This window comes from Festucalex cinctus, chromosome 1 (genome assembly GCF_051991245.1).
Source record: "Festucalex cinctus isolate MCC-2025b chromosome 1, RoL_Fcin_1.0, whole genome shotgun sequence".
NCBI lineage: Eukaryota > Metazoa > Chordata > Actinopteri > Syngnathiformes > Syngnathidae > Festucalex > Festucalex cinctus.
This window is the reverse complement of record NC_135411.1, coordinates 16,528,574-16,544,456: the sequence shown is the minus strand read 5'-3', so window position 1 is coordinate 16,544,456 and position 15,883 is coordinate 16,528,574. Positions and strand designations below refer to the sequence as shown.

Sequence of the window (15,883 nt, the reverse complement as noted above, 5' to 3'; positions counted from 1 at the left end):
TTAAAATGACAACATTTGAACAAATGATGCCTTCACGTCAAAAGTGCTTCAACAGCCATCTTTTAATACGTAGCAGACACGAATGCAAGGCGCAGTTTAATGAATGGGGCGTCTTTTTTTAAAATTTTTTTTAGCCTGAAATGATGCATGGGCCTGCTATCATGATTAATTAATATAAAAGACAATTTTCGTGTGCTTGTTTTTGGTCTTTATGATAATTAATAGCACACATTATTTTATAGCTGCAAAAAGGCTGATGATGGAACACATTGTTATGCACTATAGGCGTGACTGATATTTACCGGACGGGTAAACACATATGGAGCAGGAGAGTGTTGAAAAAAGGATGGTATACTAGTCGGGTTTTGTTTGTTTTAGCGCGTAACATGGGGGTTCGTCCAGGATCCGAGGTAGTCATGGAGTCTGTGGGAGTATTGGTATGGGTTTCGTGGTGTACTTCGGCTTGGTTAATTTGGTGTGTGTGCGTGTGTTTTTACAAAGACTAGAGTAGAGGTGTTCAGCCTGTTTTTGTTTTGTTTTGTTTTTTTAACAATCATTCCATCGGGCACCCGTTGATTATATTTGTTTGTTATTTTCGGGACGGAGTGGATACTCTGTGGGGGCTGCACGCCTTGAGCCCGACAAGTCCCAGAAGATAGCTTAGGTAAATTTATTTTTTGGTTTTTATCTGGGATTGTTCTGCTTGGGGTGTTTGACATGTTTTAGTTGTTTGTACAAACCTTTTGTTTTATTTTAGATTGGACTTTTGCCGTGTCGGTCCATGATGTGTCATGTCATTTGTTTATTTATTTATTTATTTTTGTGTGTATGCTATTGTTATGCTGTTCTCTTGTTCCCACAGACTTGTGCACTAATCTTGTATGTGTCAAAAAAAAAAAAAAAAAAAATAAAAATAAAAAATAAAAAACTCTATTAAAATACTACTTGTTAAAATCTAACTATTGCTTCAATCTAATGTATGTCCCATTTTCTACGGTAATAATAAAAAAGGGTCATAATGCACATTTGTCGTGTTTGTTTTGAACCCCAAAAAAAAGAGCGGGAGAGAAATGCAGTATACTGTTTGTGGTGTCCAGGTGTCTGCCATGTCTTCCTCAGTCATCCCATGTCATTCAAACAAACAAAAAAACAAAAAAAAAACAAAAAAAAAACTTGCTTGTTTTTCATGCTCATGGTTTTGGCCAAGACAGGCAGTTATCTTCAGGAGCAAAATCAATTGGAAATTTACAGCTTGAGAGGACTGGTAAACACAGTGTTAACGATCCTGTACAAAAGAAGACTCAATAAACTAACACATTGTTAAAATTAATGACAGCTGCAGTCAGAGTGTGGCGGCTGAGTGATCGCTTTTGTCATTTTTGCGAGGCCATTTTTCATCTTTTACCAACAGCATTGAAAGGCCACTGCAATGACTGAAATGTCAGCGTTTCCTGTCACAGCATGTATCCGGGAAACAGAGAGCTTTTTGAAGGCTATTGTCACTGCGTTTGATGGTCAAATTCAATGTGAAAAGCGACATTTTAATAAGTCTGTCAGTCTGACAAAAACAGCCCGAAGCGCTTTGAATGCTGCCACGGAAGATGTGCTCATTAATGCTCACAACAAACTGAAAGCCTTTGCTTAAGTTTCTTATTCTTCGCTTTTACGTGTTGGCATAATAACCGGACACCTAAGTGTATGGCTTCGTGGGTCCCGATGATGCAACACAGGTCACGTACTCTATATATCTATGGGATTTCTTTTCTTGTTCACACAATTTTACTGAAGTGACTTAAAGTTCATATAGACCCCTTCATGGCCTACGGGTCCGTGTACTTTTCGGCCATTCGTTTTTCCTTCTGAAGCAAGGACACGGAAAACGGGAAACAAACTGATTTCCGTTTTTTGTTTTGATGTATATGAACAAATAACGGGAAACGAGTCGTCTCCCGTTTTTGTTGAAATAAAAACGAAAAACGAGCCTTATCTGATGTTCTATTATGTGTTTATTTAGCACAAATCGAAAAATGAAATGTGGCCGTCAACCGTTTTTCGCAACCTGGTTTCTTCTTGACCCGGAAGCCATCTTTTGCGGCGAGTCACTGCTGCTGCTGCAGCAGCAGCTTGCTGCCCCCTAGTGTCTATTTTGAGGTCGCTGTTGGCGCCTATTCTTCGGGACTTCCAAACATGGCTTTAGATGGCTATCACAACTTGATAGTGGAAATGAAAAATAACGGCATGACGTCTAGTGAAATCGCTACACATCTGTGTAGCCAATTTGGCCCTATAAGAGGACTTTCGGAGAGAAATGTCCGAAGGTGGCTCTCAGATCATTGTCTGTCAGAGGCCTCGAAATAGACACTAGGGGGCAGCAAGCTTCCACTGCAGCAGCCGCTTGTGACGTGCCGCAAAAGATGAACGGCTTCCGGTCAAGTAGAAACCAGCTTGCGAAAAACGGTTTATGGCCACATTTCATTTTCCCGATTTGTGCTAAATAAACACATAACAGAACATCGGATAAGGCTATTTTCCCGTTTTTCATTTTCATTTTTATTTCAACAAAACGGGAGGCGACTCGTTTCCCGTTATTTGTTGATATATAAAAAAAAAAAACGGAAATCGTTTTGTTTCCTGTTTTCCGTGTCCTTTTTTTTTTTTTTTTTTTTCCTGCCCTTGCTTCAGAAGGAAAAACGAATGGCCAAAAAGTACACGGACCCCTACGTCACGATGACGTCACGGTGTTTACTGGAGGCAAAAACAACTTGCCGCTGGAGGCAACGGAAGTGCAGCTAGAAGTAAACAATGCTGGTTGTCTGTAGAAAATGTCATCTTGTTGTGTTTTTGGTTGCCAGAACCGTAAAAGCACCAAGAAAAACTTGAAATTCTATCGCATCCCAGCCTCTGCCAGTCAGAGTAAGCGCAGACGGCTGTGGTTAAACGCGATTAGGCGAAAGGACTGGACGGTCTGAGACTATCATCAACAATGCTCGTGTTTGCAGCGCACACTTCATATCAGGTAAGATTTAACTATCAGATTCAGCCTGGACAATGATATGGGCTAGACTTACTTGTGATTGAAATTACTTAAATTAGTCATTATTTGTGGGATTATTTTTACATGCACGGACTCACAAAAAGTCCGTGTTTACATGCTACATGTGCGAATGCTAACCGCTAGCTAACCAAACGTTAGCTGTATTTTTCAGTGTTGTTGAGGCGAAAGCCCCCACAATGGTTCCGATAACTTCTTGTAAAATATTTGTAGGAGAGGTACATGCCTCGTATATCCTCGTCTTCTTTCCCTGTCGATGACTTGGCAGCACTTGCGACCGCACGATACAAAAGTCCTTGCTCAAGTTGTTATTTTCTAAATTTTGAACATGTCCATTCAAGACGTAGTTAGTTGTAGACATGTAATGATTTATAGGCCTTCAGTTTATCTTTAGTATAAACGCTCAGTTTTTCTATAAGGTAGATTTAAATGTCCGGCCATTGCACGGTGGGTAGTCCTGTTATATCGTCTATCCAGTGAGTGAGTGCGTATGGGTCAGTAAATGTAGTCCCATCAGTCAGAGTTAACTTTTTAAAGTAAAATTCACGGTCGTGAGGAGTCAGTTTACTCACATATTAACTCAAATGGCCGTTTTCCGCATCCATTCCGACGTGAACTTTCTGTGAAAATATGCTGACCGGTGTTAGAACCACACACCACTGAGGTGTCTTTGCCTCCAGATAAGCCCCGCCCTTTAAATTGCGTCACATTGTTTACAAACTCTGAAGGGGTCTATAAAAAAGCCTTAAGATTATTATGTGTTGACATAACAACTAGACACTCATGCATGTGGCCTTGTTGTTCTCAATGCTAGAATGCAACACAGTTACATGCCTAAGTGAGTGAGAGTGATTTTTAATTTCTTATTTACATGTTCATGTAATCAGAACAATCTCAAATATATGTCAGCATAATAACCATGCACCTGAGTATGTGGCCTCATGGGTCTCGATAGGTCGCTTGCACATCGTAATGCATCATGGGAGTTTTTCCTTCGGGCGCCATATTGGGTGTCCGCCGGTTCACAAGGTACACTCGCGAGTTACACGGTAGAGCTCATCAACCTGATGTAATTTTCGCAGTATTTTCACGATTTACCGGAAGATCAAAAGCAACGATACAGGCAGAAGGTGTCTCTGTGTGGCGGGATTGATCCTAATTACGTCCTGACCAAGCGTGATTTTTTTTTTGACGGAGAAAGCTTGCTGGCCAAATGTGACTTCTCTGGACATTTTTCACTACCTCGTGTTGACAACATGCTCCATAACACGCCAACAAATCCTTGGAGGCTTACAATTATTTTGTAAGCTGGTGGATACAGAGTGTAAACTTTAACATCGCATCAGAAGAAACGGTTGCTGTTGCACGTAAGTAAACCACATGGTGTTGGTAATTCTGCACACAAAAATGTTTTGTTCTCAGGCTTCCTGTTATCATTGTGTTTACATGCACAGCTGGGTTTACCTGATGTGGTTTTTCTAATCATTTTATAACAGGCAAATATGGCAGAGCGTATAAGAATAAAAAGTAACTACACAGCCTCCCCGTGGCTTAATTAAATTTAATGCTACCCTTTCACTAGTTACATGTTACTTAATCAACTTATTCTAAATGGTTAAGGTTAACCACTCTCAGAGGACGTATTTTTAGTTTCAGTTTCCAGTACAATAAAACGTGTTCATGGTAACTACTGAGCATACTGACAGCTTTTCTTATGATCTCACGGTTAAGGAGGCTGTCACAACACCCAATTTCTGTCTGGTGCCAGATGGCAACAATTCCCATCACTTGTCACGACAACACCAATAGTATTACCAGGTATGTATGGCTTTACTTTTTGTAGTTTCTTATTTAATTTTATGTTTCATATTTTCATTACAATGTTTGTCATATTTTCAGATTCAGGCACAGATGAGTTTAACTGGACGGACTTCTGCGACTTTGTGGTGTGGACAAAGTGTGATTGAGCGAGTCCACCCAGATCGCTCGTTTTGGCCAGCTGGAAAAGCCAGAGTTTTTTTTTCCCCAAAGTCCCCTCCTTACCTGAACTGCTCGGGAGAGCATTTACTAGATCAGCAGTGGACTTCCAGTGTTCCTGCTCAGCCGCTGTCACCTACTACTTGCTCATGTACTTCAAAGATGCGGAATAAAGTAGTTTTTTGTGCTGCAGCAGATTGTAAAATCAAATGATATCACTTGAAGTGTGCCAATCTAGACTGCCAAAAGGACAGTGATTTTGTGACAAGTGTGAAACAAGGATTATTGGGAAAACTGTAACACAGTACTGGTACTTGTCTTACATTAAACAAATTTAAAAGAGAGCAACTTTTTCCTCTGTACATAGCATAATGAAAGTCATTGCGTACCCCATCAACATTACATCATACCGTCATCTCAGGATGGTAGGCACCTGTGCTAAAATAAATATATAAACTAAATAAAATAAACTACATTAATTAACAGTTCAATTTTTAACCCTGAAATTACTACATCTAATCATTATTCACTTCATTTTTTGTGCTTTTAGAAATAATAGAGATTTATGCCATTACTTTAAGAGGGACCATATTGCACATTGAGTCAAATCCTGTCATTTGTATTATGTATAGCTTTGTAAACAAACCCAACAATAGAATTTGTATAAACGCTGCCTTTATTAGCGCCAAACAAACAGTCGCATGTTGTCCTCCTCCAATGCTTTGATGCTCGCCTTCGTTTCCATCATGTCATTGGCAATCAAGTCGGTGTGGCATGAGATCCCTAAAGAAAAAAATAAAGAAAAAAATCACAAAAAAATACGGTACCAGTAATAGGTTTAATATAGTAAAGTAGTATAGTTTTTTGTCAGTGTAAAAGAAATGTACACATTTTGTTGCATTTTTTAATGTATGAACATTGCTACAGGCAAATACTTATTTCTATAAACACTTCCAAATGTCTCTAAAATATAAGGTGCGTGTACACACACAAACAAACACATACATTCACTCATGCATACAATATATCATGTAATGAATTCTGAGTGGCATACCAGAGTCAATGATGTCAGCAGTACTTGAGGGTACAGGTTACTGGAGCCATCTGGCTGCATAACTGCAACAATCTCTGCCACTTCGAGTCGTCTTTTCTTTGCTTGTCTCTCCTGTGCACGTTCATATCTTGGCACCGACTGGGCTGAGACATAGATGTTGTAACTTGGGACCCAACTTTAATGTTGGAGCCCAGTCGGGATGATTGGACAGAAAAACGGGCGCAGGGCGACCTGTTAAAATAAACAAATATATAAACAAATAAAATATGGAAAGACTGGTTATTTTACCGCAGTAGGGTGGCCGTGAATAAGTTCTTTAGCATGATGTGTAGGCTACCGGGGGTCTTTTCTTGCATCACCCCCGGGGGTCTGTTTTCTTGCATCAGCCCCTTCTGTCTCTTTTTTTTCCCAAGTTTACATTTTGCCACCAAAAAACATGTTATTGGCATTAAAAGCCCAAGACTAATCAATCCAATTTCAGCAGTAAACACTTTGCACTGGCACTACTTGGGTGAAAATGTTCGATGTTAGCTTTCGGCTAACGTCCGCTAGCCAGCTTGTACTACCGAACTTGCTTGCTCATGAATCCAAAACATAAGCAACTTGCCCATATATGGGCGGTCGAAACGTTATTAATCCTCATGCATTAAATAAAGGTAAACAAGCTTACCGCTCACAAAGTGATGGCTGCACACACGAGCCCAAAGTAACGACTTCCCTCCGGAGTCCGCACTCCTCTGTCTCCAGGCCCTGGTTCCTAGTTATTTTCGGAATTCGGAAAAAAGACCGACCATTTTCCCCCTTGGCTTTGTTCGAACAGCCAACGATGCAGCAACAATGTACCATTTTAAACGCAGAAAACAAACGTGATAGATACGTGTTAGACCGAATCGCTACGTAAATGGAGGCCACCCAGCATGGCGACTACGAGAAATCCGAGGCGGAAGTGACGACATGTGCAAGCGACCTATACCGGACTAGAGGACAGTTTATTTTTATGTGACCTCTTTATTAAAGGTTTTACTAAAACTTGAGCCTTGAACGGATTAAGTCCAAGTTACTTTGTTCTCACACTTTCACGTTGTCAAAACAATACTTTCCTGAGTGCTAATTAAAGCACATCTTAAAAAAAAAAAAAAACTTTGCAAAGCTCATTTCTTACTCGTGTGTTCATGTAATCGAAACAATTGGTCAGGATTGCTAATTGAAGCTCAGCTCAAAATAACTTTTGTGAAGTTACTCAAACGTAATGTCAAAACAACTCATACACACGCACACACAAAAAAACATGCTGTCAAAATCTCTCAACGCTATATGTTGGCATAACAATGAGACACCCAAGTGTGTGGCCTTGTGGGTCTCGATGTTGGAACACAACACAGTTACATGTCTTTATTAAAGCTTTTATGACAGCTTGAGCCTTGAACAGATTAAGTCCAAGTTTGATTTTTTTTCCCCTCACACATTCATGTAGTGAAAACAATCAATGCTTCCCTAAGTGCTAATTATAGCATTTGTGAAGTATATTTCTTACTCACATGTTCATGTAATCTAAACAATTGGTCGGAACTGCTCATTGAAACTCAAGTCAATAACGTTCATGTTGTCAAAACATTAGCGCTCAAAGCTATGTTTTGGCATAACAAGCAGACACAAGAGTACGTGGCCTTGTGGGTCGAGATACTTGAGCACTTGAGCGACTTCTTTTATTTAAGAAAGTCACTTTGAATGCAGTCCTCATTAAAGCTAAACAAAAAAACAAAAAAAACGTTGTCTAGTTTATTTCTCACTCACATGTTCCTGGTGTCAAAACAATCGCACTGAAGTGAGCGCTCGGTTAAGCTTGTTTATATTTAGAAAACATCGTTTTATCCTTCAACTTGCTGACCCCATGGAGTGAATTCCTTTTATTATGTTTTTACTCTCATTTCCTTGCACACAAACTCTAGCTAGCGACTAAAAATAGAGATGAAAAATCCAGGAACAACAACTCGGTTACTGAGAAGCTTTTCACAGTGATAATGAGGCTCATTAAATTTGGTAGCACTCCACTTCTACTGAGATTCATTTTGATGTGATTTTGCTCTGAGGAAGTGGTGACAGCCTGGCAAGGATTTGAGGGGGGGATTTTGCGGGACAAACACGCGGTGAAGCGGGGGATGGCGGGGTGCGCGACGGTTTGCGAACGCGGTAACAATGCGGTACCAGTTGCTGCTGACATGACACAAAAGTTTGAAAACCAGGGGCCACGCCAAATCCCAGCTGGTCAATGAAGGGCGGCTCGTCCTGGCTGTGGATCTGAACCTTGATTCCCGCTTCGTAGGAGGTCTCATCTGTGGGTATACATACAGTACAAGCACGCCACACCTTTATCAAGCCAAACGCACATGGTTGTTGTGTTGTGTGGGATTTTTTTTTTTTTTACTGGCAGGGATGCTGAGCGCTGCAGTGCTGGAAGCCAAGATCACATGTTAGATTTATGACATGCGGTTATTAAGGAATGTGTGCAGGGGGTGTTCAATAAATGTATAAGACCTGCTGCAAATTCAATATTGCATTATTTATACTATGTTGGGCCCTTTGTCTTGTTTGTTGTGCTCCTGTCTTGTGCAGGCTATATGCAGTAACACCTACCGTATTTCTTTAAATAGATGCCGGGTACGTGATCCACTCAAGACAAATAAATGCCTCCCTCAAATTAACGTGTCCTTTCCCATGAGGAAAAATAGGTCGTTCCTGTAATTATTCCAGTTCATAGAAAGTATTCATCACACAAATGGACATTAAAGGGTTCAATGATGAGCCTATTTGAAATAGGTTGCTAACCAAAACGGCAGCACCTAAATGGTCTCACCTAAACTTAAGAAGCCAGTGTTCTATAGCTCATCTTTAAGTTTACTTGACATACTGTAAACTGTAATTTGCAGGTGATAATTATTTGAACAAGGCAGTTCAGTCACTCTTTGTGTAGTGAATACTAGCTATATATGAAATATACGACTTTCACTACTGATATAAATTATTTGCCGCCATATTGTAGTCAGTTGGGATATTCCTACACTATACTGTGTCCCCTCGTTTATCGCAGGTTCATCTTTCGCGGCCTCACTGTTTTGCAGATTTTTTTACAGCGTGCTTTTTATATATTTATTTTTTAACAGCGTGCTTTTTGGTTTGTTTATATTTTTTGGAGGGTCTTTGCGCGGCTGTATCTCTCGAACCCTACGTCCGACTGGGGACATACGGGCATCTGCGGATTCGTCCCGTCGCTCCATGACATTGCATTCCGGAGATAGAAAATACATACCGTGGTGTCTAATAAGTAAAAAATAAAAATAAAAATGAATAAATAAATAAACCATACTTTTAATGGAAAAAAAATGACTGTAAGTGAAAAAAACAAAAACAAATGATGAATGAAAAAGCATTCATAATAAACTAAAAGTCATACTAAAACGAAAAAACATATAATGAATGAAAAAATATATATAATGTGCTGTATAATAAAAAAAAAAAATCAAACAAATAACATACTTTTAACGGAAGATAATTGAATGTAAATGAAAATATATATATATATATATATATATATATATATATATATATATATATATATATATATATATATATATATATATATATATATATATATATATATATATATATATATATATATATATAAAATTAACTTTTTTTTTTTTTTTTAATTAACGCGGATTTCTATTATCGCGGGTAGTTTTTGGAATGTAACACCAGTGATAAATGAGGGAACACTGTAAAGTATGTTGGAACTGTGATGAACGTCTGCAATGCAACCATGGCACAGGAGTAAAAATTTCCCAGCCACTTATAATGATTACACGTTAAACTAAATACGTAACTTCACTAACCTGTGTCCCCCCAGACAGGAAGGTATTCGTCCTGCTGAATGTCTAGCATGATCTCCAAGCCGTTCCCCGTGCCTCCTTTCAGTGTGGTCAACAGCGGGTTGCCATCTAGTCCCGAGTTGAAAGTGTAACATTTTCCGTAGCGTGTGTAAATCTGGAGAAAAAAAAGAAGGAAAAACAAAACAAAACAGAATGAATTAAGAGCACAACATGACATTGAATCACATCTCAGCGTGTAGTGCAGAGGTGGGCAAACGTTTGTGCTCAAAGGCCACATTTAAGTTTTTTAATTAACTGATGGGTCAAGTCATTCATAAATGTTTTTTAAAAATGATTAAAAAAATAAAATAAAATAAATCAATTAATTAAATATAATTTTTATTTTTTAATCAATAATTAAAATATTACTACAAATAAAAATAATCAATTAATTAATTCTCATTTTTATTTTTAAAATTTATTTCATTAGTAAAATTCCAATTTAAAAATTGTTAAATGTAAATGTAAAATTAGTAGATTTTAATAATAGATTTTTATTATACTATTTAGAATAATTTACTTAATCTTTGACACACTAAACCTTGACAGCATATTTCATTCTCAGCGGAACCTCCAAAGTCAAGGACAATCTTTAATAATGTTGCAGCTGTTCTGATTAAATTTTTGACACCATAGGCAACAATGTTAAGTGAATCTATTCGCCCCAGACAAAACAAAACAAAACAAAACAAAATGAAACAAAACAAAAAACAAAAACATGCGATTATAAAACCTTTAAAAACTGTACAGTAACATTATAATATAAAGTATCATGTATAATAAAGCAAAACAACTTGCATCCTGCCCATCCAGTGTCAAGAAAGTTTGCCTGTTGGCTGGTGTTCATTTTCACACTAGTCATTAGCCATTATGAGTCATTATTTTATGCGTTCATGTACAGTACATGATACTTACATGACCATCTGTTTGCTGAAGTTATTGTATTAATTCAACAATGTAAATACTTTTGCCACGACCTGATTAAACCACCCGGGGCATGTGCTCAATGTTGAGGTCTACACGCCAGACTCATGATTCAAGATTCGAGCGATTCCTAACGGCAGCGGCTATCAATCTCGGGCCAATTTCACTGCAAAATTCCCACGGGGGGGCCGATTTGCTTGTGATTAAATAAGAGACGAGCGAGCTGAAGCTCACAAATAAACTCAATCTGCTCGGTAGAAGATTCTTGCGGGTGTCTCGACGCTAATTAAGGATTGATGTGTCATTTCCACACAAGTCTTTCTTCCATCAAATGTACGTCTGCTTCAATAAATCCAGCAGGTTTGAGAGAAGTCAGTGGGTTGCCTCATGAGCGCTTGTAGTGCATACAAGTAGCTCCACATTTTCCTGCTAGTCTTCTGGTTGGAGGTGCTGTACCCTACCAGTTTCCAAACAACAGAGGCCCCAGAATTAAACCCTGTGGAACACCATATGGTCCGTGTTATACATATGAATTAAATACTGCGAGTATGACCACTTTCTTTTTCTTGCTCGATGTAGTTTGTATGAAGGGATTAAAATAATAAAGAAATCACATGATGTACCATCATAACAGTCAGAGCGCCCCAAATTCCCTGCAGCATGGCCAAGTAATGCTCGTGTTTTAGATGCAGTCGGCGGGGTTGATTAAATCCAAGTCTTTCCATTTGAACTGAAATTCAAACGCTGACGGCTCAATCAATATTCATGCATTTTTACAAATGTGAAAACATGCAGCAGTGTTTGAGGAGAAAATATAAAGCAGAAAATGAAGGTCGTAGACTTTCAATTTAATTTGAAGCAGACTATCGACAGGTTTAACTCTAAACCACATTAGATCAAATACATGCTTCACAAAGCATACAGTATATCAGTGGCGATCCGTCATAGTAAGCTATTAAGTGGCGCTTGCCTCTTGCCTCTTGCTTGACCTCTTCAAAATAAAATCTTTGAAAATATTTATGTCAGTGTCCTCTAAAATACAATACCGTAGTTCTACTGTTTTGGTCTTAAATTCCTGTATATTTTGTCCCGTTTTCCTCGCGGGGAGCGGAGAAGTCGACAGTTTGTTTCCCGCATACACAATGAGAAATCAATTGTGTTAGTTCCATGAACGTTGTTTCGGTACGTGCTGCTTTTGAATGGCAAAAAAGCTGTCGGTCACGCAGCCTATCTGACAACGTGCATGCGCAAAATTGGCTTACTTGGCTTGTTCTGTGGTCAACAGTCATTGTTCTGTTCAAGTTCATCACTGAATTCCAATGAGTGCCCTTTTCCAGGAGAACTTTTGAGGAAAGGAAGTGTAACAAACTAAGTGGGGTTGCCATTTATGTTGAGCACTATTATGTCTGACTGTTTGTGAACGCAACACAGGTGTCGTCGTGGGGAGGGTATGAGGCGTACGGTTAACGTTGCTGTTGTACTTTTTTCCTGCTAGCATCGATAGCGCTGGCTAGCAGCCGGTGGCTTTGCGTCCCCGAGATAGAGGGCCGGCAAATGGCCATATTTCATGCCCAAGGAAGCTCCAGCGTTTCCGGCCGTGCTCCGCGGTCCTCCGGCGCGCTCCAGGAATGCTCCAGCGAAAATATCATTTCAAATGGTCGTCCTACTGGAGTAATCATCACGAAAACGGGGACTAATTTCGTTCCTCACTTTCAAGAAAGGACATATACGAGAAACATCAGTGGCTAGGTGGCTGTCTAAATAGGTCAGTAAACTTTATTGTTGGTTGAAACCTCTTATGGCTTTTCTGCTATGTTATTTTTTTCCCTTCTCCCGGGTTGAGTTTACATCATGGTCACGAGCCAGTTCCGAATACTGTAAATTCCAACGAATTGGCAAATTGTGATTTTGTCATTTCATACACCACGGAACTGGTTACATTACAGTGTGCGTATCAACCTGCGTCAGTCCTGAATATTTCTGCTTTAATTTTATACCTACACAGCGGTATAAAATAATATTTAATATTGAAATTAATAATAAAAATACCCCAACAATTTTCTGCTTGCGTCACATATGCACTCGCATATGTGACTCTTCAGCATGTCCACTCCAAAAAGGCATCGGTCGCCACTGCTGTATATGTTTATATTACCATAACATTCAGAAATCAACAAAAAGCTATACAAGCCACACTAATGTCATGATGGCATGCTAAATGCACATCAGTGTTATAACATAATTTCTGGGAATAAACATGGTTTGATCAGAAAAGGGGCATTAGCACTGAAGCTACATGGGAGGTATCCTGGCTGGTCCACCGACAAGTGTGGGGCACACGTGCAATACATAATTACAGAACTTATTATTTCAAGCCAGTGTCCCACAAGACCAACATTATTTTTAAGATGGCTTCAAATATGATGTAATACCTTGCAACAAATCTACATACAAAAAAAGAAAAAGAAAAACTTGCAGCAGGTTTAAAAAAAAAAAAGAAAAAAAAGGATAATTAATCATGCTTATAAGTGACTTCTGGGCATTATTTGCCTTTTGAATATTTTGTGATGACATTACAGTATGAGCTGTGGACTGGAGCTCAAGTATGAATTACCATCTGTATTACAAATGCCACCCGCGGCTGTCAATCAACCCCACATGTCTTTTTCCCTCCACAATGCCCCAGATGTTTAATTAGAGAAGCTAAAAGATTAATTAGGACTGAGCTAGGATGCCTGAATAATGAGCAATCTCATTTCAAAGCATCTAATATTGCTGGCAAAGCAAACGTTATCTGAAATTGTGAGAAACTCTGAAGGAACAAAATAAAATCCCTTTGAGGCGTTGTTGTTATTGGTGAAGATATGACATTGATTTTACACCGTGGCATTACCCAACTATTATTTTGCAGAGATGTTTATGCTGCCAGCCCAACTGCACTATCCAATACTTTAGTCTTTTAGAGAAAAAGTCAAACTTACTGTAGTGTATGAAATATACGCACAAATTCAACGTTATTTAAATATGGGTGAACTTATAGTTTACCTGCAGCCTGTTTGGTAGGGCTGGAAATCTTTGACTGTCTCACGATTCGATTCGATTACGATTTTTGGGTCCACGATTCGATTCAGAATCGATTTTCGATTCAAACGATTTTCGATTCCAAATTATTTGATTGACAAATGATTTCTGCTTCAATTTACAGATATGCACAACATTGTCATGATGTACTCCAGTCTGCTTTGCAAGACAAAATGACAAATCTAGACATTAAAGTGTCTTTTTTTTTTTTTTAAAACATTTATTCATTTTGTATTGTGCCTTTTTCCACAAAAACAGCATGTGGGCTGCAACTGCCTTTTCCCCTTCTTCTTCATTTCTAATTTAAATAAAATCGATTTTTGTATATTAATATCGATTCGATTCGATTAATACATGAGTATCTCGATTCTTTTATGAATCAATTTTTTGACACACCCCTACTATTTGGACCCATTGAAGAAATCTTCCAACCAAATAGGTTGTGACTGTCAAGGAAGTCTCGCTTTTTTATGGATTTAAAAGAATAAAAAAATAACTACGTACATTTACACTGTCTAAATGAAAAAAAAAAAAAAAAACAGAAGCTGAATGACTGAAAATGATGCCATTTTAGCCTGGATTTACCCTGCATGGCTCAAGTGACACAATCTCAATGTTTTGCCGTCAAGTAGCACATTTGGGATACGCATCATGGTGACATAAAGAGCAAAATAAACCACATAGAATGGGATATCTTCAGATTGTAATCAGGCCTCTTTCAAATCAGATATCTGCCAATGCGAGTGCAGCGTAAACAAGCAGAACTAATATACCCAAGCTTGACTTCATCGGAATACACAGATACAGTATGTACTTAAACATTCAAAGCAGTATGAATCTGCCATTAATCCACAAAAATGGTGCATACATACATTTTAGGAGCACAAGTAGACATTTATCAACCTGAGCCTTTTACACGGAACATCTAGACGGGATATCGCCTCGCTTCCACTCATCATCGGGGATGTGTGATAAAATGTTTTTTATCACCACAGAGCGGGAGAAGAACGTGTTGGGCGTTAAACTTGATACTCCCACTCCAGCTTGCTGCTATTCTATTTCACACAGGCACTCCTCTTACACCTCTAACTACTTTTAAAAAGCTGATCAGTCGCTAGGTTGCCCTCGTCACCCCCGTTCTGCGGTGGGGGTCATGGCGAGGTGCCAAATGTTTTTATATCATTCACTTGTTCACTTGTTAACAGTGGCTAACTTATTGAATGTTAAGTTAAGTACCTTGTTAACGTACATGGTCAACAAGTGGTTCTCAAAACAACAAATCATAGCTTGGGGGTCCGCAAAAATAATTTGTGTTAAATCAGTATGTTGGATGATTTCAAAAGTGCCTTCCTGCATGTGTGGACCAGCGTTCAAACATAACAAACATCAAACATTTACTCCTCCTATATACTCCTATATAAACATATAAAAACTAAAACTAATAAACACTAAATGAAATGAATAAAATTAAATGGAAGCATTTTTGAAGAAAAAAAATTAACACGCACTAACAAGATGACAAGATGACTGAATTTTAAGAACAAAAGTCAAAATAAAATAAAACTGATGGAAAATCTAAATCTATTATAACTCGAGCCCTTGCGGAGTAAAAAAAACAAAACAAAAACAAAAAAAACCCTGTCAGGGTCCAGGGTCAAGAGCAAGGTTATTTTAGTTAACTAAAACTAACGGAAAAAAAACTAAAACTAAAATAAAATAAAAACAACAACAACATTTCCGTTAACAAAATAAAATAAAAACAAAAATGCTTTTTATAAAACGAAAACTAACTGAAACTACATTTTATGTTTACAAAACTAACTAAAACTAACTAAAATTATAGCAAACATGTCCTTCGTTTTAGTCTTT

General features: G+C 38.3%; 1 protein-coding gene and 1 long non-coding RNA gene across 10 annotated transcripts in view; both read right to left on the bottom strand.

The window, feature by feature from the left end:
* The window catches only part of asic1c (acid-sensing (proton-gated) ion channel 1c), a 108,105-nt gene that overhangs the window by 20,153 nt on the left and 72,069 nt on the right, over positions 1–15,883 (bottom strand). For 8 of the 9 annotated variants that reach the window (XR_013283240.1, XR_013283237.1, XM_077519603.1 and 5 more), the window contains exons 2-3: positions 9,974–10,124; positions 8,289–8,416 (exon numbers count right to left, since the gene is read on the bottom strand). Coding sequence is in view for 7 of the 9 variants with exons in the window: in XM_077519603.1 (XP_077375729.1) it covers positions 8,289–8,416; positions 9,974–10,124 (279 nt within the window). In the remaining 2 variants the exon portion in view is untranslated. The remainder of the gene's footprint in view (positions 1–8,288; positions 8,417–9,973; positions 10,125–15,883) is intronic. The other variant, XM_077519579.1, reaches the window with a different exon arrangement.
* Positions 5,688–8,278, bottom strand: LOC144017760 (uncharacterized). The gene is made up of 2 exons (XR_013283247.1): positions 6,084–8,278; positions 5,688–5,812 (listed from the first exon to the last, which is right to left on the bottom strand). It is a non-coding gene; the product is annotated as an uncharacterized LOC144017760 (long non-coding RNA).